At 40.7% G+C, this 24,418-nt stretch overlaps 1 protein-coding gene across 1 annotated transcript in view; it reads left to right on the forward strand.

Annotated features, from left to right (window-relative positions):
* LDAH (lipid droplet associated hydrolase) overlaps positions 1-23,056 on the forward strand; it is a 96,898-nt gene extending 73,842 nt beyond the window's left edge. The window contains 2 exon segments of the mRNA XM_081253668.1: positions 7,435-7,517; positions 20,685-23,056. Of these exon segments, the coding sequence (XP_081109794.1) occupies positions 7,435-7,517; positions 20,685-20,876 (275 nt within the window). The 3' untranslated portion in view covers positions 20,877-23,056.
* The last annotated feature ends 1,362 nt before the right edge of the window (positions 23,057-24,418 follow it).

The raw sequence follows: 24,418 nt of genomic DNA on the forward strand, positions 1-24,418 counted from the left end.
GGACTGATACTCATCAGATAAGACGCTGGCCCTTGTGGATGATTAGTGCACTCCTCCCGAGCTTATATCCCATAAATGGTGAAGGGTAATCGATATTCAAACCAGTCACTTGAGTTGGTGACATGATTTTCATGTTACACAAAGAGAGGGGTCATCAGGGGAAAGGAATACCAGGTCTGAGATCATTTTCAGTGGTCAAATCTGTGCCGTCCGGACCTTCCTCCAGACCTGCTTCTCTGTGGCTTGACTGTCATCCAGACAATGACCTTTAGCGTACCAGTTTGACTTTTAGGAGGACTTGGGGTGTTTTCACATTATGTAATGTCTGTGCTTCAGTAGAAATCTTACGGAAACAAATAGAGGAAGTTTGCCAGTCCAAGTAGTGGATAATAAATCCTGACCTATCTGGATAGAAACTGATTTTCCATATCCTTTAGTTTATACACATATTTTTTTATTGTAGTAAGGTCTGAAAAATTCAAGGAACCAAATTATTCAAGTATTTCAAATGCTGTTGTCCTTTTGGCAAAAATGGCGCTTCTTATTGGCTGAGATGCTGTGTATTAGCCTTCTTCAGCAGGCTGAGTGAGTAAAACATCCCTTCCTATCCAGCATTCAGGATAGAGTAGCCCTAATTCAATTAGGATACTTTATAAACTTTACCACAGTGTTCATTAGTTCAAATGATATAACTAGATTGTTTTGAATGTTATTTTTAAAGAAAATATGTGGTTTTTTCTTTAATTTTAATTCTGGAATATTTGCTACTACATATTTTCTTTAGAATAGATGTTCTTCTGTTTCATGAGAAATAAATTTTTCAGGGAGACAGCTGAATTGGATTTTCTGATCAAAGCTAGAAGCAAATATATTTTAGCTTAGCAGTATCACAGGTCAAGATAATTAATGTTAAAAAATATTCTAGGGTCTTTTTGTTAGGCCAAATTGATGTTTTAATTCCTTTCAGTTACCTAACTAGAAAAACACAGTGCAGACAAAGGGCATTCCTGGTAGATTACGTTACTTCTGTTGCATACATTCTTGTAAAAGACATTTTCATAATCTTTCCTTTCCTTAATCAATACGGAAATAACTTTTAAAAACATGTACAGTGATACGAAATGAACAGAACTATTCAATGAACTGACACATAAGCCTCACTAAAAAATCACAAATTTCTTCTCAGAATATTTTTTACTTAATCCCAGAATAATATTTTGAATAAGACAAAACCAGACTGCCATGTTACCTATTCTCTCATTTATGTATGTAGCTTAGGAAAATCCATTTATAAAAGGCAACTTCAGCTTTAGTTATTCATGGAAGTTTAGCCTAAAATTCAGCAGTGAAGGAAAAGATTTTGTGTGTGTGTGGTCAGTATTAGGATTTAGGGCAAAAGGTGATTAGATACAGTACTAGAATATCATCTCTGGTTTAGAAGTAAATGACTCAGTGAAGGTTTTATTATTTTTTTCTATAGAAATTTATATATATATATCTTTAAATTATCTGCCACTCTAAAAAGTTGTATTATTTTTTTAAAAATCATACACCTTGAGTTGTATGTTTCACTTTGGTGAACTCAGTGTCACATAGATAAGATTATCTGTTTGCAGACTAAATCAATGGTTATAATAATGAAAGTCTTGGCTTATGGAGAAACATGTGAATAGTAAACATTACTCCAAATTATGCAGAAATTTTAGAATGGGAGAATTGCTTTTTTAGATCTGTTTTTCACATTGTTAAAAGCCACAACTGGCACAAATAGCAACTGTAGAAAACGATCAGGAAAAAAAGACCTACCAAAGAACTGGCCCTTGTAAGACTTCATCTGGGTTTCTGAGCATGTGTAGTCCTGCTTAACTTCTGACAAACTCTCCTGGTTTATGCTTCTTGATTGCCTAGCCTTAACTTTGCCTGAGCAGCTCTGGACGGAGCTCTGCTGGAGCGTGGGATACTCACATCTCCGGTACTATCCAGTTTCACAGTCTGTCCTCAGCCCCAAGAATTTTGCTACCTTGCAGCCCTGCTTGGCTCTCACCTAACTGCTCTACATTCGGCAACATCTTGCCAGCCTCAGGACCAGTTAGAAGATGTGCTAGGAGGGGCTATCCTTGGAACAGCTTTTTTTTTTTTTTTTTTTTTTCTTTTTCTTCGGTACGCGGGCCTCTCACTGTTGTGGCCTCTCCCGTTGCGGAGCACAGGCTCCGGACACGCAGGCTCAGCGGCCATGGCTCACGGGCCCAGCCGCTTTGTGGCATGTGGGATCTTCCCGGACCAGGGCACGAACCCGTGTCCCCTGCATCGGCAGGCAGACTCTCAACCACTGCGCCACCAGGGAAGCCCGGAACGGCTTTTTTGCACTCAGCTCCTACCTCTTCCCTCCTATAGGGAAGATCTAGTATGTATAGATAAGGCTTGATGCCACCCTGCTCCGCTACTCAAGTACCAGAATCTGATAGGAACTTGACGACAACATCAACCCCTGTTAACCAAAAACACCCAGAAAATCCAGAGACCCCATTTTTATTTGCTTTTATTAGCTAAGACTGAATTTGGCTATAGATAACAGAAAACTAAATTACAGTGGCCTAAACAGATAGGGATCTATTGATATTTTTCTCATGCACCAAGAAATATAAAGGGGAGATAAATAGTATCTCAACAGTGCCATCAAGGATGTGGGTTCTTTCTAGATTTCCACTCTTTGTCCTCAGCACATTTATCCTCATGCTCGTCATCTCATGATCACATATGACTTCCACTGCTCTAGGCCTCATGTCTGACATTCAGATGGAATTAAGGAAAATGGGGCAAAAGCAGAGGCTTATTCCTGATGAGGCTTTGGCTTATTTAGGAAGAGAAGTCCTCCCCCAGGAACCTTGCCTCTACATTAATAGCCAACACTAGGCCATATCCCTAGCTATAAGGGTTGTGGAAAAGCCATATGTTTTGACTTTCCCATGTCTCTTGTCAAGGAAATGAGGGGTTTTTTATTGGCTTTTGGGTAGGTACTAGTATTTACTACATCCCTACTTCAAGATGGTCTTGGACCTACCTACCTACTCATCTTCCATGGACCTACCAAACACCTAGCTAGTTAACTCCATCCATACTAGTTAACTAGTAATCTAGACAGTTAACTCCATCCTCTTCACCATAAGTAAAGTCCACCACATCCATGTCCCCTCCAGAGTGTCTTTGGGCTTCACAAGCCCTGACAAGACCACCTCAGACTGGGGTCTGCAGTTTATTTATGGGAGACCCTCTTGGGAGCACCTCTAGATGCACCTATCCACAGGAGAGCCTGTCTTGGTTCCCATGATTATTAGTACTACCCTTATTATTTTAAAGAGAATTTAAATGAAAACTTTTTGCTGTTTACCTCTATTTGTGTGCTTACTAGTGGCTTCTGTCCTCAGCCACCCTCCCATTGTGGAGGTAAATATACCAAACCCTTTTTCTAATCCAGCAAATCTTGTAAGGAGCATTTTTTTAAGAGACTGGTTTTTTTCTTCTAAACCTTATGGCATACTTTGGACATACAGAACCTAACAGCCATTTTAAAGAAAATTAAACTGACTAGAAATAATATCTTGGTCAGAACAGACCAGGAGTAACAATCACATTTTACACTGCAGTGCACACACCCATGTATGGGAGATTTCCTACCTCCAAATTTCACCTGCCCTAATTAAACTGTGCCCAGTTCAAGTAATTCCCTTTGCTTCAGCACCATCAATCCTCCCTCCCCAATATAAAGGCAAAACTGAACAAACTGGGGCATTCTACTGTGAAACTGTGCTAATGGCACTGGATCACATACCACCAAAACAGCAGGACAACTTGGCTTCCAACCCCCAAGTTCTACTTCAGAAAACTATACATACATCTCCCCCAAACCTCCTATTGTATCATTAATTGTGGTTTTTCTTCCCTCTGCATTTTCTCTCACTGCTATGGCCAGTGCTTTATGTGGCCTAGTTTGGGGCCAGTCTCAACAGAAGCTCTTAGATTGCCACTCTTGCCTGCAATGATTTGTCCCAGTTTTATACCAGTACCTGCCAGCTTGGCTTACCATGTCAGTGTTCTGGCCTCTCTTGTGATGTCAGCTCTTGCACCACTTCAAGGAAGGCAGCAGGTTTTTCCTTCTGACCCGTTTCCCTCCTACCCCCGCAAAAAAGAAAAACACTGGCCGAGTCCCTTCCCATTTATTTTATTTAACAGCCCTTAACTCACAGCTGCCATGAACCAAGCACTTGCATAATCACTGGAGAGAATAATAAATGAAATATAGGTGCTGATATATATATATATATATATGGCATGGTAGGGGAGATAAATGTGAAGAATTTTAACATATCACAGTTACGACTGTTATGAATACAGATACAGGTCAGGAATGGTACCAAGAAAAGGAGAAATTAGTTCTATCTAGATAAGTAAGGGAGAAGACAAATGAATTTGGACTTGAAGATGAGTTGGGAATTTTCCAGACAGACAAAATGGCATCAAGATAGGTGATTGAGTTAGACAGAAGGCAGCCTTCTGTTGTAGATTATGTGTACTTGGAGAATTTAGTGGTACCGTTTAGCCTGTGAGATGAATGTCCTATTGGTCCTCCAACTTTAGCCCTCACTCATTTCGTTCCTTAGCCACTCCACTGTGAGTTGATGTCCTGTAGTGATATTTAAACACTAAGCAGATTTCAGAAGATGATGATAGCAAATAAAATAGAACATTAGACTCAGTGAGGTTTTTATTACACCTGTATTTAGATTTTTAAGGAAATAAATAAGTACCATTCTTCTAAACCATTCTCTTCCCTTCGTGTTCTGTTTCCATTACTCCTGCTCCTAGATATTTCCTTCACGATGGTGCTTGAAACTGAAATCAGCTGGGTTTCCAGGAATGCTGTCGATGGTCATTGCCAGGAGAAATGTGTTTTCCCCTTAGGAAATTACACTTCCATTTAGTATTATTGTTTCTGACCACTGTGCTGTGTTATGAGCATTTTTTTTTTTTTTTTGCGGTACGCGGGCCTCTCACTGTTGTGGCCTCTCCCATTGCGGAGCACAGGCTCCGGATGCGCAGGCTCAGCGGCCATGGCTCACGGGCCCAGCCGCTCTGCGGCATGTGGGATCTTCCCAGACCGGGGCACGAACCCGTGTCCCCTGCATCGGCAGGCGGACTCTCAACCACTGCGCCACCAGGGAAGCCCTATGAACATTTTTGAGGAAAGAAATAGAAAATTGCTTCCTTGGAGCAATTACCGGAAAGGAAACTGGTATTCTACTTTCTAAAAACAAACAACAAAAGAGTACACTTAGATGGGAAGTTACCAGGAAAAACAAGAATAAGAATAAAGGTGAAGTGAGGTACATTCCCTGATGAAAAATTTACTTTTAGAAATGTAAGATTCCTTACAAGTTTTTTGAATGTTTATATTTTTTCCAATTCAACACTACAGAAAAGTGCTTAAGACATAAATGTTTACCTCCATGAATTATCAGAAAGCAAGCTCCCATATAACTCCCACTCAGCTCAAGGATCACCATTGCCTCGATCTCAGAAGCCTCTTTTATACCCCTGCATATCCCACAATCCACTTCTGAGTTCATTCAGGTTGTTGGCAGAATCCAGTTCATGTGGCTTTTTGACTGCAGTCCCCATTTTCCTGCTGGCTGTCAGCCAGGGGTCCCTCTTAGCTCCTGGAGGTCACTTTCAGGTCCTTTTCACATGAGCTCCATTTTCAAACCACCAGTGGTGCATTTAATCCTTCTAGTGCTTTGAATCTGTGACTTCTTCTTCTGCCACTAGTCAGAGAGAACTCAAATTTTGAAGGACTCGTGTGATCAGGGTGGGTCCACTGGGATAATCTCCCTTAAAGTCGTCTCAACTTTATAACATAACCTAGTCATGGGAGTAATATGTCATCATACTCACAGGTTTCACCCACACTCAGAAGGGAAGGATTGTAAAAGGGCAAGGAGTATTTGTGTCGTCTGGGAATTCTGCCTACCACAGACCACCTGTTTTCTGCTGCTCTGAAATGCTACCTTTGTCAAAAATTAAATATCTATATATGTGTAGTCATTTGTGGAAGAATTTATTTAAAATCAATATTATTTCTTCCTTAAATGTTTGGTAGAGTGGACCAATGAATTCATCTTGCCCTCGAGTTTTCTTTGTGGAGAGGCTTTAAATTACAAATTTAATTTCTTTCATAGATATAAGACGATTGAGGTTATCTATTTATTGTTAAGTAAGCTTCAAATTTGTGTCTTTGGGCAGACTGGCTGTTTCATCTAAGTTATTGAATTTCATGACATAAAGTTGTCCACAAAATTACTTGATTATCCTTTTGATGTCTATTATCTGAAGGGTTGTCATTTTTCTTTCATGATACTGGTAATGTTTTATGTCTTCTCACATTTTTTTCCTGATCAGTCTGGCTAAAGATTTATCAGTTATTGAACTTAATTTTAGTTTCATTTAGTTTCTCAATTGTCTTTCTGGTCTCTATTTCATTAATTCCTGCTGTGAACTTTATTATTTACTTTATTCTGCCTACTGACTGGAGTCAGACCAAATATTTTTTATATCAATATACATGAGTATGTTAAGTCCCTTTATTTAAGAGAGAGAGACTTTAAATTTTGTTTTTAAAGAAATCTATGTATGATTTCAAGCGACATACTTAAAACAAAATGACAAAAGACTAAAAATAAAAGACAAATAGGCAGATGATGCCAAAAAGAAAGCGAAGTAACAATAATAACACCAATCAAAGTAGAATTCAAGGCACAAAGAATCAAATGAAAATTTGTGTAGCAGTACCAGAAAATCACATAAATTCATGTTATCTCTGGCATTCTTCCTTTTTCTCAGTTATTTGACATCTTGAAAATGAGGGTCACTCTGCTCATTCCGCAGTCAGTATAATAGAACTAACCCTCGTAAGCAACTCTTAAAGATCACTTAAACCTGTTTTAAAATAAACATTCTTTTTAGTTGTGTCCTTTTTAAAAAATTATCAAGATGGTTTCATGTTCATAACTATGGGTGGTTTCCCTGGTATACATGATTTATCTATCAAAATTTGTGATTCTAATCCTTAAATCATAAAAATGCCTTGATCGGGTATGATTACACACATCTGCTGTGGTATCTGACATTAGGCCATCATACTGCTATCGCTGCTATTGAGAAAGCCAGGTGAGGGTGAGAGAGATTATTCCACAGGGCATGCTCTTGTTTCCAGAGACAGTGCAGGTTGCTGACTCACATGCCTCTCTTGGCCTCACTAATATCTCACATCACATAGCACTTGGCAAAAGAAAAGAGTAAAACAGGAATATACTACAATTAATTTGACATTTGTGTTTGTTCTATATATTCTAAGTGTTTGCCTTTTTTTTTTTAATGTAGTTAATGCTGCCTACCTTGGGAGCCAAGAAATGATGGAGGTGGTGAAGAGAGACAATGAAACCATAAAGGAACATTTATCTAAGGTAATCACTTTATTGCTACAAGGAAGTAAGTAGATGGGCAGAAATACTTACTGAGGATGAAAGGCTAGAGTTGGTTAGAATCTGTTAAGACCTCAAGGGTTTGTAAATTTCAGATCAAGTTCTACTTCTAGTTAACATTAAGGCAGTCCTTGAAAGTTGCATAGAAAGTAAGTAAAGCTGACTACATAGTTACTTAAATATGTTTTGCCACTTGTTTTTGTTGGGTTTATTTTTAGAATCGATACTTCTCTCTAGAGCTTTGTCCTGAAAAGACTCTCAATAATATTTATGGAAGAAATGAGTTACATTAAAATACAAGTGAAACATTGGAAAAGAACTAACATGCCTATGATCTGATGATCCAGTGAGCCCGTCTCTCTTATTCTCCAATGCATTAGAGTAGGAATGCGCAGCTGACACCAAGGCGAGTTTTCTATACAAGCAGGTGCAGAAAGGCAACAATTGAAATATTTAGCATTTTTGAGTTGCTGCTGTAAGTGCTAGAATCTTAACACAGGTGTATTTGGAAGCACAGTTTCTGAAACTGTGAGGGGCCATGGTTTAGAATATGTCTAAGCACCCTAGAATTAAGGTGGCCCTGGTACTCCCCTGGCATCATTTGTCTGTCTGTCCATACAGCTGTCTGTCTGTACAGCTGAATAGGATAGAGCTGTACCATCTAACACGGTAACCACTAGCCACATGTGGTTATTTGTGGCTACTCTGAATTGAGATGTGCCATGAGTGTAAAATACACATTGGATTTCAGAAACTTAGTACCAAAAAAATAAGTAAAATAGTTCATTAATATTTTTATATTGATTACCTGTTGAAATGATAATATTTTAGATGCGTGGGGGTAAATAATATATATTATTAAAAGCAATTTCATTCCTTTATACTTTTTTAAATGTAGTTACTAGAAATTTTTAAATTACTGTGTGCCTTTGTATTTCTGTTGGACTGTGCTAATATAGAGCTTTGCAGTCCAGTGCTGAACCATGACATCTGCTGGATGCAATGAAATGAGGCCCACTGAGTGACCAACTCTTACAGGGCCCAGGAACCTACAATCTGCAAGTAAAATCTTAGATATCCTGCTGGGTTTAGAATCTCTTCATAAACTTTGAGACATTTGACTTAAACTTGCCTATAGTGTTAATTCATATTTCTATAACCTCCCAATACAATTATCTTAAAGCAAGAAATGTATATGTTCTTAAAACAATATTTTTAGAATATCGATCTATCGTAGCTTCACCCAGAGAGGACTTTTGAAAGTGCCAGTCTGTGTTTGTCTTATGGCCATAGTGGTCATCATATTTCTAAAATAGCAATTGGCCAGAGATTGAAATTTTGAAGACAGAGGAAACCCTCATTAGCTGAATGGAGGAGGTTGGGGCCTCATAACGACCCTCTTTCCAGGGCTTTCAACTGTTTCCACTCATTGATGTACGTGAAAATGCAAGAAAAACAGTATTTTATTTTTTAGTTAAATTATAAGTGAATTTGTTTCAAAGCTGTAAGTTCTCAAGGCTGGAAGTTCATAAAAACAACTCAGTTCCCAGTTAATAATAAGACTGGCGGATGCTCATTTCCAAAACTCACACTTGCTGAATGACTAGACCCATCATGTGTCAAAGCCCGTCTTACCACCTGTGGAAGCCAGCTGCTGTAAAGTACTCATCATTCCTGGATTCTGTTTGTATGTTGTGCTCAGAAGGAGGTCAAAGGAAGGTGCTAACTTATTCCTGTCCTAAGTTAAATCCATATGCAAGTGTAATCATTCCCAGATAGAGGGCTGCTCATGGTAACTGTGTCAGGACCATACTTTACTGACACTTTTGTGGGAGAAATATGGGGGTATAATGGTAGATGGCAGGCATTTCAAGGTTAATATTAACACACGGTCACAGGACTAAACTTTTCCAACTACAGGGAATGGTTTTATTTTGTTTTTAAGATAACATGACATGTACTTGTGGAGTTTGGGAAAGCAAGGCACTGTTTAGTTTAATGATGCACAACTACCTGCGATTAATTGAATGTCCTTTCTACCGGCTAAGTTTGAACTCTCCATGAGAATAATACAATTCCAATTCCTAAGTGAAATGAGGTATAGAAAGACAGGAAGTTTATTGCAATTTTTTTGTTTCTGTAATGAAAAAAAATGGAAACATGCTGTAATTTAATATTGGTAAAAGTTGAATCAACATATGTCTCAGTCTGCTTGAGAAAGTAAGGAAACTTAAAAGGGCACATAGTTCTAGCAAAATAGTGGGCATTTTCCCCTGCCTTCCAAACAACCCTGATAATTAGTCAGACTTGAAAATCAGTTCCCAAGACTAGACATATCCCTACTTTAAATATTCTAGTCAAGGATACTCTGTCTCATTCCTGCCCAAATACAAGCATTCAGAAGCTTTGTGCCTCTCCAGGACTGTCCACTGTAAAGATGTTTTGAGCCACACTTTTCGTTGCAAAAATCGTTAAATAGATCTATTATTCAACTTTTAAAACAGGTCTGGAAAATGTATCTTTGTGCCATCCAGTCAGGAAGCCACAGGAGATTTAGTCTAAAAACAGTCACTCTACTACCACACGTGGATGGCTTTTGGATTCTTTCTCCTCCTCTAGAAAACTATTATATCATAATCAGCAGACTTTGGTTCTAAATTCAAATTTTCTACCACTAAATTTCCACATGAAGAGAACTTTTTATCTTCTTGAGGGAAATGCGCCTTTTTAACTCTGAAAAATCTCCAGAGCTGATTGTCTCCCTTCCTTCTTTCCAAGGTCTAGAGACTTTACAGATAGTGTCAGACAGTGCTGCAGTACTACATAAGGTTATTTCCCTTTCCTGAAGCAAATATGTCAGACTCAGTTGTTTCCAAAAGAATATAGTAGGGCCTATGGCATCATAGGTTGTGTTCTTTCTTCACCTGACTAAATTCTACCTGTCCTTTAAGACTTGGCTCCATTGTCATCTTTTTTTTTTTTTTTTTTTGCGGTACGTGGGCCTCTCACTGCTGTGGCCTCTCCCGTTGCGGAGCACAGGCTCTGGATGCACAGGCTCAGTGGCCATGGCTCACGGGCCTAGCCGCTCCGCAGCATGTGGGATCTTCCCGGACCAGGGCACGAACCCTTGTCCCCTGAATTGGCAGGCGGACTCTCAACCACTGCGCCACCAGGGAAGCCCTCCATTGTCATCTTTAAGAGGCCTTCCCCAGCCCCTGGTTTTGGTTAGAAGTCCCTCCCCTCGGCTCCCATGGCTCCATATGTAAAGTTATAATATTGCATTTATCACACAGTATTTAAACAGTCGGTTTTCCCCTCTCACCCACCTTGAAGGTTTTTCTCATCCTGGTATCCCTGTGGCCTAGCACAATGCATGATACCTGGTGAACAATCAATAGATGTATACTAGATGGATGGACAGGAAAATTGTTACAGATTCTAAGCCTTTTTTGTGCCATGGTCCTCTCCAGCTGTGTCGTGTGTGGACTCCTTCTCAGAATAATATTTTTAAGTGCATGAAATAAATACATGAGATTACCAAAAAAAAATTATATTGAAGTATAGTTATCAAAATATATTAAAAGCAAATTTGTGATATATAGTTTGTGCATCTTTATTAACAAACTAAATAATGAGATATAATAGCAGTCAGAATTACTATTGTAAATATGTAGTGATGTGCATAAACTTTTAGTTACTTAAAACAATTTTACTGTAATTTGAAAATGTCAGTAATTTTATAGATGACAAAAGATAGGTATTTCTAATATTTCTGTGGTTTGTTGCCTGTATTCATAATTGAAGGAAATACTAAATTATTGTTAGAGGTTAGCAAAAAAAATGATATATTCTTTTTCCCATCCAAGTTTACATTACTCCGCTCCCCTCAACTGCCACTGCATCTACCCATGAAACTGCGTGGACCTGTAGATCCCAGGTGAAGAAGTTGCTTTGAGGCACTAGAGAAGGTTAGGGAGTATGGTATTGTGGTTTGGGCACTGGCCTGAGAACAAGAAGCCATGATATGCTATACTAAAGAGATTATTTTGAGTTGTTAGGGAACCATTGAAGGATTTAAGGAAGGGGGTAATAATCAGGGTGATACTCAGAATGTTTGACAGCCATATGACATAACCACTGACCCATCAGAACATATGCCATCTGTGAACAAACAGCCAGTTTCAGAGGTGCCAGTTCATATCAGTTAGTCCTAGGAATGTGGCTAGATTAACCAATGAGAGGAATTATTTGGGGGGAAATGTGTATCAGAACGTTGGAAAAGAATGAAATTTGAAGTGGGAAAACTGTTTAGAAGACTTTTACAAGAACTAAGGCAGTGGAATTGGGGATAAAGAAGGGGTAGAATTTGGAAAGATTTGGAAAGTAGAATCAAAGACACTTAGTACTCATAGGATATGAGAGAATGGAGATGGAGTCTAAGATTATTTCTCTGTATTTGGATTTTGTAACAAGATAGGGAATATGGGAGAAGAAGTGCCAGCAAGTTGTGGGAGCTGGTTGAGAAAGTAGTTCATTTTGGTACTTTTGTTTGAGATACCTGTGGGACATCCAGGGGGACACATGTCTGGCAGGTAGCTGGATATATGGGTGTGAAGCCTAGAAGAGGAATCTGGGCTGAATTTTGATTTGGGAATGAGGAGGATATATTTGGAGTCATGAGCATGGAAATAGTAACCCAAGGAAGTATGTAGTATAAGGAGAGAATACATCTAAAGGCTGACCCTTGGGGAACACGTTTAAAGGTTGGGAGGAAGGAGAGGAACTAATGAATAAGACGGAAATGGAGGGGGGGCGGGATGGGAATGAGAACCAGGATGGAATGAACCAAAGTAAGAGAATCAACTGTACATTTTCACCACCCCAGTCCCAATCCTTCTGGGAGCCGCTGGGGTATGCTCTGCATTAGGAGGCACCTGGTGTGTCTGAGGCAAATAGGAGGTCAGCATTCCCATTCTGTCATTGTTCTCAGCTATAAGGGGATGTATTCTCATTCAAAGAAAAGTGAGTTAGTGTTTGGTTTAGAAACTTGAAGTTTTCATTTAAAACCCACTTAGGAGGGAAATTCTAAACTGCCGTGACCATCCTTGGCCTAGGCTTATGGAAACAGCTGGTGTGTGCTACTGCGAGACCAAATCTGAACATCACTGTCAGTCAATAGGGGTCTGAAATTGTTCCCAGCGAGAGCGCATGAGACGCTGCTTTCTGATGAAGGTAGGCAGCGGTGGAAGGACTTCCTGCAAAGTGGTGCTGCCCCTGCCCCCAGAGGGCCAGCCTGGGGCCAACAGTGTGGTTGGGAAAGGGGCAGGGTGTCCTCAGGAACAGGGACCCCTCTGCTACGGCTCTCCCCATCCTGCTTAGCCCGCCTGAGCCCAGAGGCGCATGTTGCCTTTGGGAACAAACAAACCTTGCACAGTTGTTTGCAGATCTGGGCATGCAAATCCTTCGGACATGCACGCGTCCCGCTTAGTGGAGCATAGGATGTGCTCTCTGGACCAGCTAACCAGGACTGCCTTTCCGCCAACCTCGGTCTGAAACTGATTGTGTTAGTTCTGCCTGTTTAATTTGAAGCCTGTTCAGAATATCATAATCATCCTGGAAATAGATAGGTTTGTTTGTATCTCAACCATTTTGACCTTGAGAGCTTCATTTTAGGCACTCATTTGTGTCAGCATACCCTTGAGTTTTCTAGTGGAGCGTGATCAGGGAGCAGAGTCTTCAGAGGTACAGCCTGAGCTTCAAACTCCAGCTCCACCATTTGCTTACTTATGTGGCCTTGGTTAAGTTACTTGACCTCACTGTGTCTCCTTTCTTCATCAATAAAATGGTTTAATAATACTATCTATTCTCATACAGTTGTTCCAAAACTATAATGCTATATGCAAGTCATATAAAGACCTTGCAAGAGTGTCTGGCCATGTACTAAGCATTCAGTAAAAGTTTATTATTATTATTACAAAGTTAGTTATATCCTAGATATGCCTCTGAGTACTTTAAAAAGACTTTGCCTAACTTTTCCTCCCCCTGCGCACCCCTTCAGATATTTTCATTCTATAATGAAAGGTTTTGGTAATATTAAATATGTAGCCAAGTGACCCTGGAATGCCCCAATCCCATTCTGGCCACTGCTTCCCATAAAATGCCTAAGGGAGATGTTGTATAGGAACAGCAGTGAAGGAAGACACAGGAGTACTTAAACTTTACCAGGACTTGGGCCCAGTACGGAGAATTCAGATGAGCTGCAATTGGCCATTTCTCTAAGTTAGTTAAGCAAGACCCTTCCTGGCACATCTGCCAGTTTCCTGAGCCATATAACCAGGGAGAACCAGAAGCACAGGAGGATAAACTTGCTCCCAGTGCCTCACCAGAGGAAGATAGAGGCCTTGGGTCAGCTTCTCACTCCAGACCCAGGTAAGAAAGAGATGAAGCTAGTTACTCTGGAAGGAGCAGTGACTTACGTTTGGGAATGAACAGGTTCTGGCCCTTTACACTTGAATCATGCAGAAAGAAGAGAGCCCCACTTTGCAGGGCTTTTGATGCATGATTGTTCCAGCTACTGGAGGGTAGCCCAGTCCCTAACCCGCTTGGACTTCCTACTCCTTTCGCACCCAATTCCCACTGCTCCCCTAGATGCCTTCAGGGGGAGCAGGGCTCGGTGCTTGTGAAGGATTGTGTGCTCACCTTTGTCCTCAGCCACTTCTTTTAATTTTTAGGGATTTTAATTCCCTTTTTAAAAAAATAAACTTATTTATTTTATTTTTGGCTGCCTTGGGTCTTTGTTGCTGCACGCAGGCTTTCTCTAGTTGCAGTGAGTGGGGACTACTCTTCCTTGCGGTGCACAGGCTTCTCATTGCAGTGGCTTCTCTTTTTGCGGAGCACAGGCTCTAGGTGCTCAGGCTTCATTAGTTGTGGCTCACGGGCTCTAGAGCGCAGGCTCCGTAGTTGTGGCGCACAGGCTTAGTTGCTCCGTGGCATGTGGTATCCTCCTGGACCAGGGATCGAACCCGTGTCCCCTGCATTGGCAGGTGGATTCTTAACCACTGCACCACCAGGGAAGCCCTAATTCTCATTTTTTTAAGAATGGGAATTGAGCCAGTTCTAGATAAAAGAAAGAAAGGAAACAAGGTAAATCGGAAAATGACTTTTCTAAACTATCTCCCTTTCTTCAGCAGTTGTTCAAGTTCTTAAAAATGGTTGCTCAGAAAGGCTGCAGTGAACTGTTAAAGCTTTGTGACTGCTACCTCTCTGTTCCTGAGAGGGATGGGATTTCCAAATAACTGAAAGGAGGTGCTTATGTCTCCTTTAAGGTTGCAGGGTCGAGGCTTCAGTGTCTGACTTCGCGGGGAGGGTAGAAGCGGCAGCCTGTTGCTCTTGTCCAGCAATTCCTGTGATGCCTGTAGTCCTAGTCAACTACTGAATAGAAAGAAGTAATTCAGATAGAGATCGTTTTTCCAGTTTCATTGAGATAGAATTGACGCATAACGCTGTATTAAAGTGCACAACGTAATGATTTAATACAGGTATGTGTATTGCCCAGTGATTATCACAAGTTTAGTAAACATCTATCACCTCACTTAACTACAGTTTTTTTTCTTGTGATGAGAACTTTTCATGTCTACTCTCTTAATGACTTTCAAATATACAGTATAGTGTTAACTATAGTCACCATGCTGTATATTACATCCCCAGAACGTTTTTATCTTATAACTGGAAGTTTATACCTTTTGACCGCCTTCGCCTGTTTCCTCCACCCCCTACCCCCTGCCACTAGTAACCACCAGTCTGTTCTCTGTTTCTGTAAATTCGGTTTTTTGTTTTAGATTCCACATGTAAGTGAGATCATACAATATTTGTCTTTGTTTGACTTCACTTAGCATAAAATATCTTCAGGGTCCATCCATGTTTTCACAAACGGCAGGATTTCCTTCTTTTTTTATAGCTGAATAACATTATCACCAGATAGAGACTTCTGTGTGTGGCTTTTTTCGTGTTTAATATTTTAAGATGTTGATATATCATTGGAAGTGATTTTTGTTAGTTATTAGCTAAATCAAATATATAAACTTGTATCATAAGGTGGTTTCTAATATGTCTTTTGTTCTTAAAATAAATCCTCTATGAGTAATGCATAAAAGCCAGCAACTCAATGAGTACTAAAACAAAGCTTTGTTGCATCAATCAGGGCAGAAGTCAGGTTTTCCTGCTTCTGGCTCCTACAGTACTTTGTTCGTACCTCTCTCTGCCTGTTGTGTTTAAGGGCCAGCTTGTACATGCCTGAGTTCTTCGCTACTCTGGAGCTTCTCCAGGTCAGAGCTGTCTTACTTCTGAATTTCAGCCATTTAGCCAGTGCCAGATGGGAGATAGTTTTAGGGTCATTTTGGGTGGAAATGCTGGGAATCTGCAGTTTCAGGGGCAAAAAGTTAAAAAAAAAAAAGCCATTGGAAAAGACAACTGTGGCTGCTCTATGGGGGCAAGCTGCAACAATTTGCAGGGACATTTTAACAGGGACATGTCTCCTTAGGGGCAACTGAAGAGTTAAAGGAAAATATATCTGTGAGCACAGAGACTATCTGTGATAACTATGGTTATCACAGTAACCATAATTCCACCTTACTGTAGAAGGTACGCAGAGAAAAGCAAAATCCTGGGCAATCAAAACCTAGAATTGAGAAAGTTAAATGTTGTGTTTAATAGAGAAACGATTACTTAACATAACAACTTGGAAATAGAATAATTTCCATCTCAATAATGTATACGCTTTATCAACTCTCATCCATATCAAAGCAAGTGCCAAGGAGAAATAAACTATAGGAAATAATTTATTTTCTTGTAAACATTTGATTTAAACATCCTTCTGATAGCCTGAGATTCTTGGTTAACAATTCCAGTATTTTCATCACCCCTATGGCATTCAGCACCCCAGAAGAACTGTATACATCAACTTTGTGCGTGTCGGTGATTGTCACATTCAGGTAGTTTTCATAACCAGTTTAAGACCTCTCAGTCTTCAGATTTGTGTTTTCATACCATGGTTCAGTTTATTCTTAATTATAAATAGTAGTAAAAGGTACTGATTAGGAATGCCATCTCTGGATTTATAACTCAGTTTTTCACTGGGTTATATTCACTAATTGTTTCAACTTAAGCAAGTTAGTATCTCTAAGCCTAAGTTTCCTTTTCTGTAAAACAGGAATAAAATACCTTCCTCAGAATATTATTATAAGGACTCAGTGAACACAAAACTTAGCATAGAGCCTGGCAAATCATTCTCAGTTTTCATCAGGTCATAGTTATTTGCTGCAAATCATTTTTACATATCGACGTAGTAGTAGTGTACACTCTTCACCACTACGCTTTGGTGTCCGATTATTTCTTTCTTTATACCTCACCTGTCCTTCCCCGTCCCCCACCACTACCACCACACACCCCATACTTTTCCAGTTTCCTGTTTCAGGTTACAGGTGCAGAGTCCTCTGTTTGGATCTATTGCCTGTGACTTATAATCTGTAGGGATCAGGAAGTATCTTGAGCCAGTGTATGCAAAGGCAATAGAAATAACCACGTGTTTGACTTGTAAGCCAAGATTTTCTTACAGAGCCCTTCTGAAGAAGAAGAACTTAAATAAACAATACAAAACAAAACAAAAAGACCTTACCCCACTATCACTTAGAAATGTAACCAAATACAGCCCCCTCAAAATGATTACAGTATGGAGGGTTGAGAGGTAAAATCAGATGAACATATGGGAAATCTACGATCCTCATTGTTATGCTGTCTTGAACACTGACGTCATTTTGTGTTGAGGTTCCTAGCATATGCCTTGGGCAGCGCATGCCCCATAACTACTTGGACAGGACTTGTCTCTTGATACCTGAAGGTAGGGGTGGGTTCCTGTAATCCATATTTATTACTCCTGCTCAACTATCTGATACCTTCATGCATGAGGGAAGGAATGGCATTTCCCCAGTGCTAAGGCTCATCAAGCTGGATTTCTCAATGGAGACAGTTCCAGTTGTCATTGCCTCACTGAAAAGGAAACACTCCATAGAAATAGTCTTTGAAGAGTTAGGCGGAAAGTAACAGCAGGTGCCACAGTGATGCTTTCCTCCTTGTCAAAGCGACTTCACTGGGGGAGGTCTTTCCTGCCTTGCTTTCCTTCTAGTTGACGCTTTTGTATTAGGGTTTTTCACAAGACCTCACCACCATAGCTTGTACTGGTGTGAGGACTCCCACAGTACCCTTCTCAGTGCCCCAGTGTCTTCGGGCAAGAGCGTGCCGTGGAGCAGAAGAACAGACCTGATGGACACGAGCCCAAGCCTGCATTTTGCATTTCTAGATTTCTCCACACTGTTTCATACTCTGAGGAAGTGCTGAACAACTGTGCATGATGACTGCTCCAGACGCTGTTTCCTAGATATAATTTAAAGGATTCTTGGTGCTAAGAGTAGGGAGTGGTTTAGAGAGAATCTAAAGTTATTAGCCCTATTGGTAGATCATGAATGCCTGCGGACAGCTTGTACTCCCAGCAGTATTGCAAGGGGAAGCTGTGGCAGGGTGGTTGCTGAGAAATTCTGAGAAATTGATTTTTTCCACAACTGGCCAGAATAGTCACCCACTGGTTGTGAGGTTGGAGCATTTTAGAGCTATAGAGAGACCGGCACCAGGAAGAAAGAACCAGGCAACTGCCAGGCTCTCCTGTTCTCCAGGAATCAAAAGGAACTTCATACACTGCTGAGAGCCCTGGCAAAATGAAGTGTGGCTTGGGACCTCAGGCATGCCCAGAAATGGTTGTAGTGACAAAAACAGGAGAGTAGGAAGAGGAAATTCAGTGAGAAATCTGTGAGCCACAGATCCTTTGCAGCTTTCAAAACCAAAGCCCAGGTGAAAGCCAGAAAAATCCCTATGAAGTGTTTTGGAATAAGTCTACAACTCAAAGTTTATTTGTTAGTAATTGACTCTCTGGAGTACTACATTAAATATTCTCCTCCTTATAGTGTTTTTTAATTAACCATCTCTTTAAATGTTGGTTACATCATAACATTACTGTAATAAAAGCTGGTATTTTTATAAGAGTGACCTCACCTGTCCATATTCAGATAATGGATTTAATGATCCAAGTAGAAAATTATCCAGTGGGCAATAACACGTATTTCCCATATCCTCCTCCCGCCTCTGCTTGATCCCCTCCAATCTCTTCGTCACTGCAGCTGGAGTAAGTTTCCTACCATACAGACTTAATCACATCACTTCATTGTGTGAAGTCTTTTGTTAGCTCCTGTGGACTTCAGAACAAGGTACAACCTCCTTAGTGGGGCACAGAGGCTGTTCATGACTTCATCTCTCTCCACCAGCTCTCCAGACTTATCTCCCATATTCCAGCCTTTTTTTTTAAATTAATTAATTTATTTATTTTTGGCTGTGTTGGGTCTTCGTTGCTGTGCGCGGGCCTTCTCTAGTTGCGGCAAGTGAGGGCTACTCTTGGCTGTGGTGCGCGGGCTTCTCATTGCGATGGCTTCTCTTGTTGTGGAGCACGGGCTCTAGGCGCGCGGGCTTCAGTAGTTATGGCATGTGGGCTCAGTAGTTGTGGCGCACGGAATTAGTTGCTCCACGGCATGTGGGATCTTCCCAGACCAGGGCTCGAACCTGTGTCCCCTGCATTGGCAGGCGGATTCTTAAGCACTGCACCACCAGGGAAGCCCAGCCATTTTAAATTACTTCCAATTCCCAAGCGTGCCATGCTCCTTCATACTTTTTATTTGCTTGGTATACTCCCCACAGTGTGCTCCCCCAACTTGAAGACTCAACTTGGACATCAGTGCTCTAGGGAACCTTTCCTGCCCACTGGTTCCCACCAGATGCCCTTATCTGGGCTAATTGTCTTGTGTACGTGGTGCCTCCAGTCCTTCCCTCCCCCAGAGATTGTCTTATTATCTGTTTTCCAGGTTCCTAATGCAGAGTAGATGCTCAATAAGTATTTGCTGAATAGATGAATGATTAAGTGTTTGAATGAGTGAACAAATTTGGTGTGTTATGGAAACTACAAGTGACTATAACTAACCACTTACAGCATAACTTTTTTTTCAGTGATAACAGATGTCATAGGGGCCTTAAAATTTAGTTTTGGGGGATTTTTGGTAGAAATTACCAGTATGTACCCTTCTGAATAGGATTTCACTTTTGTTGCCTTTTTTTTTTTCAGAAATACAGAAGTAGAACATAGATTTTCAGTGAAGAACAGCAGCTTAGAGCTAGACGTAGAGATAAAGATGCATGTGTGTATACGCTTATAAATGTATATGTGTATATACACATAAATACACATATATACATATTTATATATACATAGGTGGTGTATATATGCTTATGTGCCCATATGTATGTACACATATGTGTGCATATGTACACATTTGTATGTGTATATACATATATGTGTATGCATGAACATGTGTGTGTATGTGTATCGGGGATTGGTACAGATCAATAGTCAATAAGTGTCTTAGTAATGCCTCAAAGGAAGCTCTGTCTCCATCCAGCCTGCTTGCTGTCACCTGAAGTATGACTGTAACACCTCCCCACTGAATCAGCACACTCTCCTGCTACCTGGAACCTATTCCTAGAAATGTCGTAGTCACTCTCAGAGTTCTGATAACATTTCATCTGCTACATTAAGAAGCAGAGTCCATCTTATTTATCTTTGCATCCATCCAACAAACATGTCCCATGTGCCTAGCATGTGGCTGTGTGAAAACTATTAAGTGTATAATGAATGGTTACTAGCTACTCAGTGATTATGTCTCAGTAACTCTTCCTTGCCCTCATCGGCCATCTCTCCAGTGTCCATCTCAACCTCAACATGCACAACTTTGCTGGTGAGTCCTTTTAGTGAATCATGGGTGATGTATCACACCAAGCTCCCCCTACATGTGTTTCTTTCCATCAGATGCCAAGGTTCGCTCCCATAAACCATGAAAGCTCACTGCCTTGAGAGAGCCACTCTCTGGAGGGAGCCTTGGGACTCGCTTATAGGGCCAGGTGCAGGAGCTGTTTTCAAAGCATTACAGGTTGCTGGTGTCATAGCCGTGTTGGGAGGGGAAGTGTTTGCTAATAAAATGTTTCTGTCTTGTCTTCTAGCTTACATTTTACTATGGTACTATAGATGCTTGGTGTCCAAAAGAGTACTATGAAGACATGAAGAAAGATTTTCCAGAAGGAGATATTCGACTCTGTGAGAGAAAAATACCTCATGATTTTATCCTCAATTTTTACCAGGAAATGGCAGACATGGTAGCTGACTGGCTAAAGGATGATCTGTCCAAAATATGACTACTGACACAATGAGCAAGCACTGACAGCTAGTACATAAAGGCAGTAGGTGTACTTAGTAGTAAGTGGTATACTTAGTAGGTACATGTTTAATTTTCATGTTGGATATTAGAAGAGAAAAAAAGTGAGACCTTCTTGGCTTAAAAACTATCAGCTCCCCATGCTACAGACTGAAATAAACACAGTCGATCAATATTCCATAGGATTAACAACACATTTTCCAAGACTCAGGGAACACACTGATCTAAACAAAGTCTCTTATGTTTGCACGAGATGCCCAGTGGCACCATACAGTTTATTTTGGTAGGCAAGATCCTTGCAGACAAAAGGAAATCTAAAGTTAGTTGATTTTAATTGAGTTACAATGTAGAATAGGCTCCCCTAGAGAGAATTATGAAAGACCTACTAGAAAATGTAAGAGACCGCTGAATGTTAAGTGTGTAGTCGGATATGTGAAGCATATGAGATCATGAGAAGGATACACTCAAGTCCAGTAGCAGGAAGTGATGAGCAGTGGATCTTGGCAGTGGACCTGGGTCTCTCTTAAGGACAGAAGCTGAAGATCAGCCCAGACTAACTTTGCTCAGGTCTTGGCTGAGATCATCAGAATCAGACTGGGTATCAGGACAGCCTGCACAACCCACCTGTTACTACCTTGCAGCATGTCTCAAACCACCAAGTCAGCCTTCTCTCTGGCCGCCAGTGGCACAAGCCCCAGCAGAGCCAATGGCAGGGGAAGCACTGCTCGTCTCCTTTCCCGAGGAGTGTGACTTCCCCATCTGCCTGCTGTAGTCAGCAAATAAAGCTCGTCAGACATTCCTCTGGTCAACTAACAACTAATAAGAGTTATTGAAGGATCCCAATTCTGCCTTCCTCCACAGACAGCCAGCAAGCTCTGGCTGTGAGCTCCCTGCAGGCTTCTCTTCTCCAGAGCCAGGGTGGGGAGGCCCTAGGCTGTCCCAGATCAGCCTTATACCTGCCACATGCAACTGCCCCTTCTGTGATTTTTTTCAGTGAAACTCCACTGAGGACCAGCAATGAACCAAGTACTATAAAGGCATTGTGGATAGATTGTTAGCTACATTATGATTCTTTTCTTCTGAAAATCTTCTAGTAAGTAATTTTTGAAAGGGCATCTTTAAATTGCTGAATAGAGAATTACCATAAATGATTTCTCCATTAATTTTGGTTAGTTGGAAAGAAATTGTTTTACTAATGAACCAAAACAACCCATTAAATTATGTGAATTCACCCTCTCCGGGCACCTTGAGGTCCAGTAAAGAAGAAACTTGTTCTCTGCCCTAGAGCAGGCCAACAATATTGCTTCCTTCCCTAAATTGACACAATCTTGGGACCTTAGGAGCCAGTAAGTCCCACCGACTGCAGAGATGGTTGATGATAGATAGAAACATTCCATTTTCTCCTAGAGGAAATCCCTCACGGTGTCCTATTCCTTAAGGACAATGGGATGTTGTCCTTCTTCTCAAAACCTAAAGCCCCCTGATGAAAGATTCACCTCTGATATGTGCCAGCCCAGTGGTGAGTGTTGTATGAGTTATGACCCTTTGGCATGGCTGCCATGTCAGAGCAAATGACTTCTCAGAGGGGAGGAGCCAAACTCCAGGCAAGCAGTGCTCTTGGCCCCGGAAAGGAGCCGGTAGATGCCTAAGCCACTGGCGCAGGGCTGCATACAGAGTCCTTATTGGCAACTGTGTAGGGAGGCCTTCTAGAAATCTGATGTTAGGAGCTCGGCCTCATGGCTCTGAAGTGCCTTGCATACAGGAGATGCTCAGTAGTACTAAGCAAGTACTGGGTAAGTCATGCTACTGGAATGAAGAGTAACACACCCAGCTTTTCTGTTAGCGTGACTTTACAACATTACTTCCTATTTCAGGAGTCCACATGTATGAAATTATGTCTGATAAACCAAAGGTTACCAGAGCTTAAAAAATGATAAGAAGTAAAATGATAAAGTAAATTTCCTGTTTATCATCTAAGCACCAAATGAATTTTCAAAATAAGTGTTTTACCCACACTTTCTGACCTTGCCTGGCCTGATCTCTGTGTGTTGGGGGAGGAGGGGTACAATCTCAGCATCCTCCTGAGTTAGACTCAGGTCAGAGTCTCTCTGTTAAATTGAAAAGCCACTTTCTCAGTGCTTCTTTTAGAGAAGGAAGAATCAGACTTCAGGAGATTAAAGTTCATTTTATTTCATTGGAAATTAAGCAAAAATGTTTCCGTGCATATGTATGAGGTGATAGGGTATGTGAACTCTGGAGGCCTTACTGTCTGTGTGATTTTAGACAACTTCATCTAATTTCTCCATGCCTCAGTGTCCTCATTTATAAGATAGGATTAATAATAATATGTACCTCATATTGTGGAAGAATTCAATGGGATGATTAAATGAAAGCATCTAGCACAATGCCTGACCAAGAGTATCTTCTCAATCAAGACTGGCTATATTAATAATTATTATTATTAAACATCATCATAATAAAAAATAAAAGACTAAAGTTGGTAAGCAGTGGATGAAATCCATTTTCCAGAAGCATTTCTGCCTGTGTATCCTGGTCAGCCACTTGAATGGCCCTTGTCAAAGATTTAATAACTTCATCTGGGGTTATCTAGGGCTGAGTGAAAGGCCTAAACTGGAAATCATGACCAGTTGTTCCCAGTCTGCTCTGGACCATGGGGGAGAATCTCCAGAGGCAGCCCCTGTGGCTTTTCGTGGCCAGGTGTCCAAGGCAGCAGCCCTCTCACCATTGGCCTCTCCACTCAACCCTTGGAGAGCCAGTGACCTCCAAAGCCTTGACTTTTCGTTATCCTACATTATATTAAAATTAAATTTAATTCCAGACGTGAGGAGACACAACAACTTAATATAATACCTGATTCTGGATTAGATGTTTTTGTTATTAAAAAAAAACTGTTGGGACAGTTTGCAAAACTTCATTGAATGGGATCTGAAGATTAGCTGGGAATAAGAGACCAATGTTACTTTTCTGATCTCACTGGTTGTATTGTGGACAAGTAGGAAAATGTCCTTATTTGTACTGAAGACACACAAGTGTCGGGGAGCCATGGGGCATTATGTCAATTTACTCTCAAATGGTTCAGAGAAAAAAAAAGTTCTTTGTTCTTGCAGCATTTTTGTAAGCTTGAGATGATTTTGAAATGTATACAAATAATTACTTTAAAAAAAAAACACACTCTCCTTCTGCATCTGTCTCTTAACTGCTTCTTTTCCAGAAAGTGAATTACTTCTTCTAGGAAGTAAGTGAAGACTGGGGTTCAAATCATGGCTCTGTCATTTATCAGGTTTGTGATGTTCGGAGGCGTAACCTCCCAGCGCCCTCTCCTTCACTCCCCCACTGGCCCTCATCTGTGAAAGTACGTTAGCTTTTGGACTTCGGAAGGGTTTTTGTTTGTCTTTAACGGGGTCAAACGAGGTCTTGCATATGGTATTTAGCACGCTGCCTGGTAGATGCTCTATTAAATGGTACCTAAAGGAGAAGGATAGCCAACGTGTTTGTCTTTTA

The sequence above is a fragment of the Mesoplodon bidens genome (assembly GCF_964165515.1).
Source record: "Mesoplodon bidens genome assembly, chromosome: 14".
Taxonomy (NCBI): Eukaryota; Metazoa; Chordata; class Mammalia; order Artiodactyla; family Ziphiidae; genus Mesoplodon; species Mesoplodon bidens.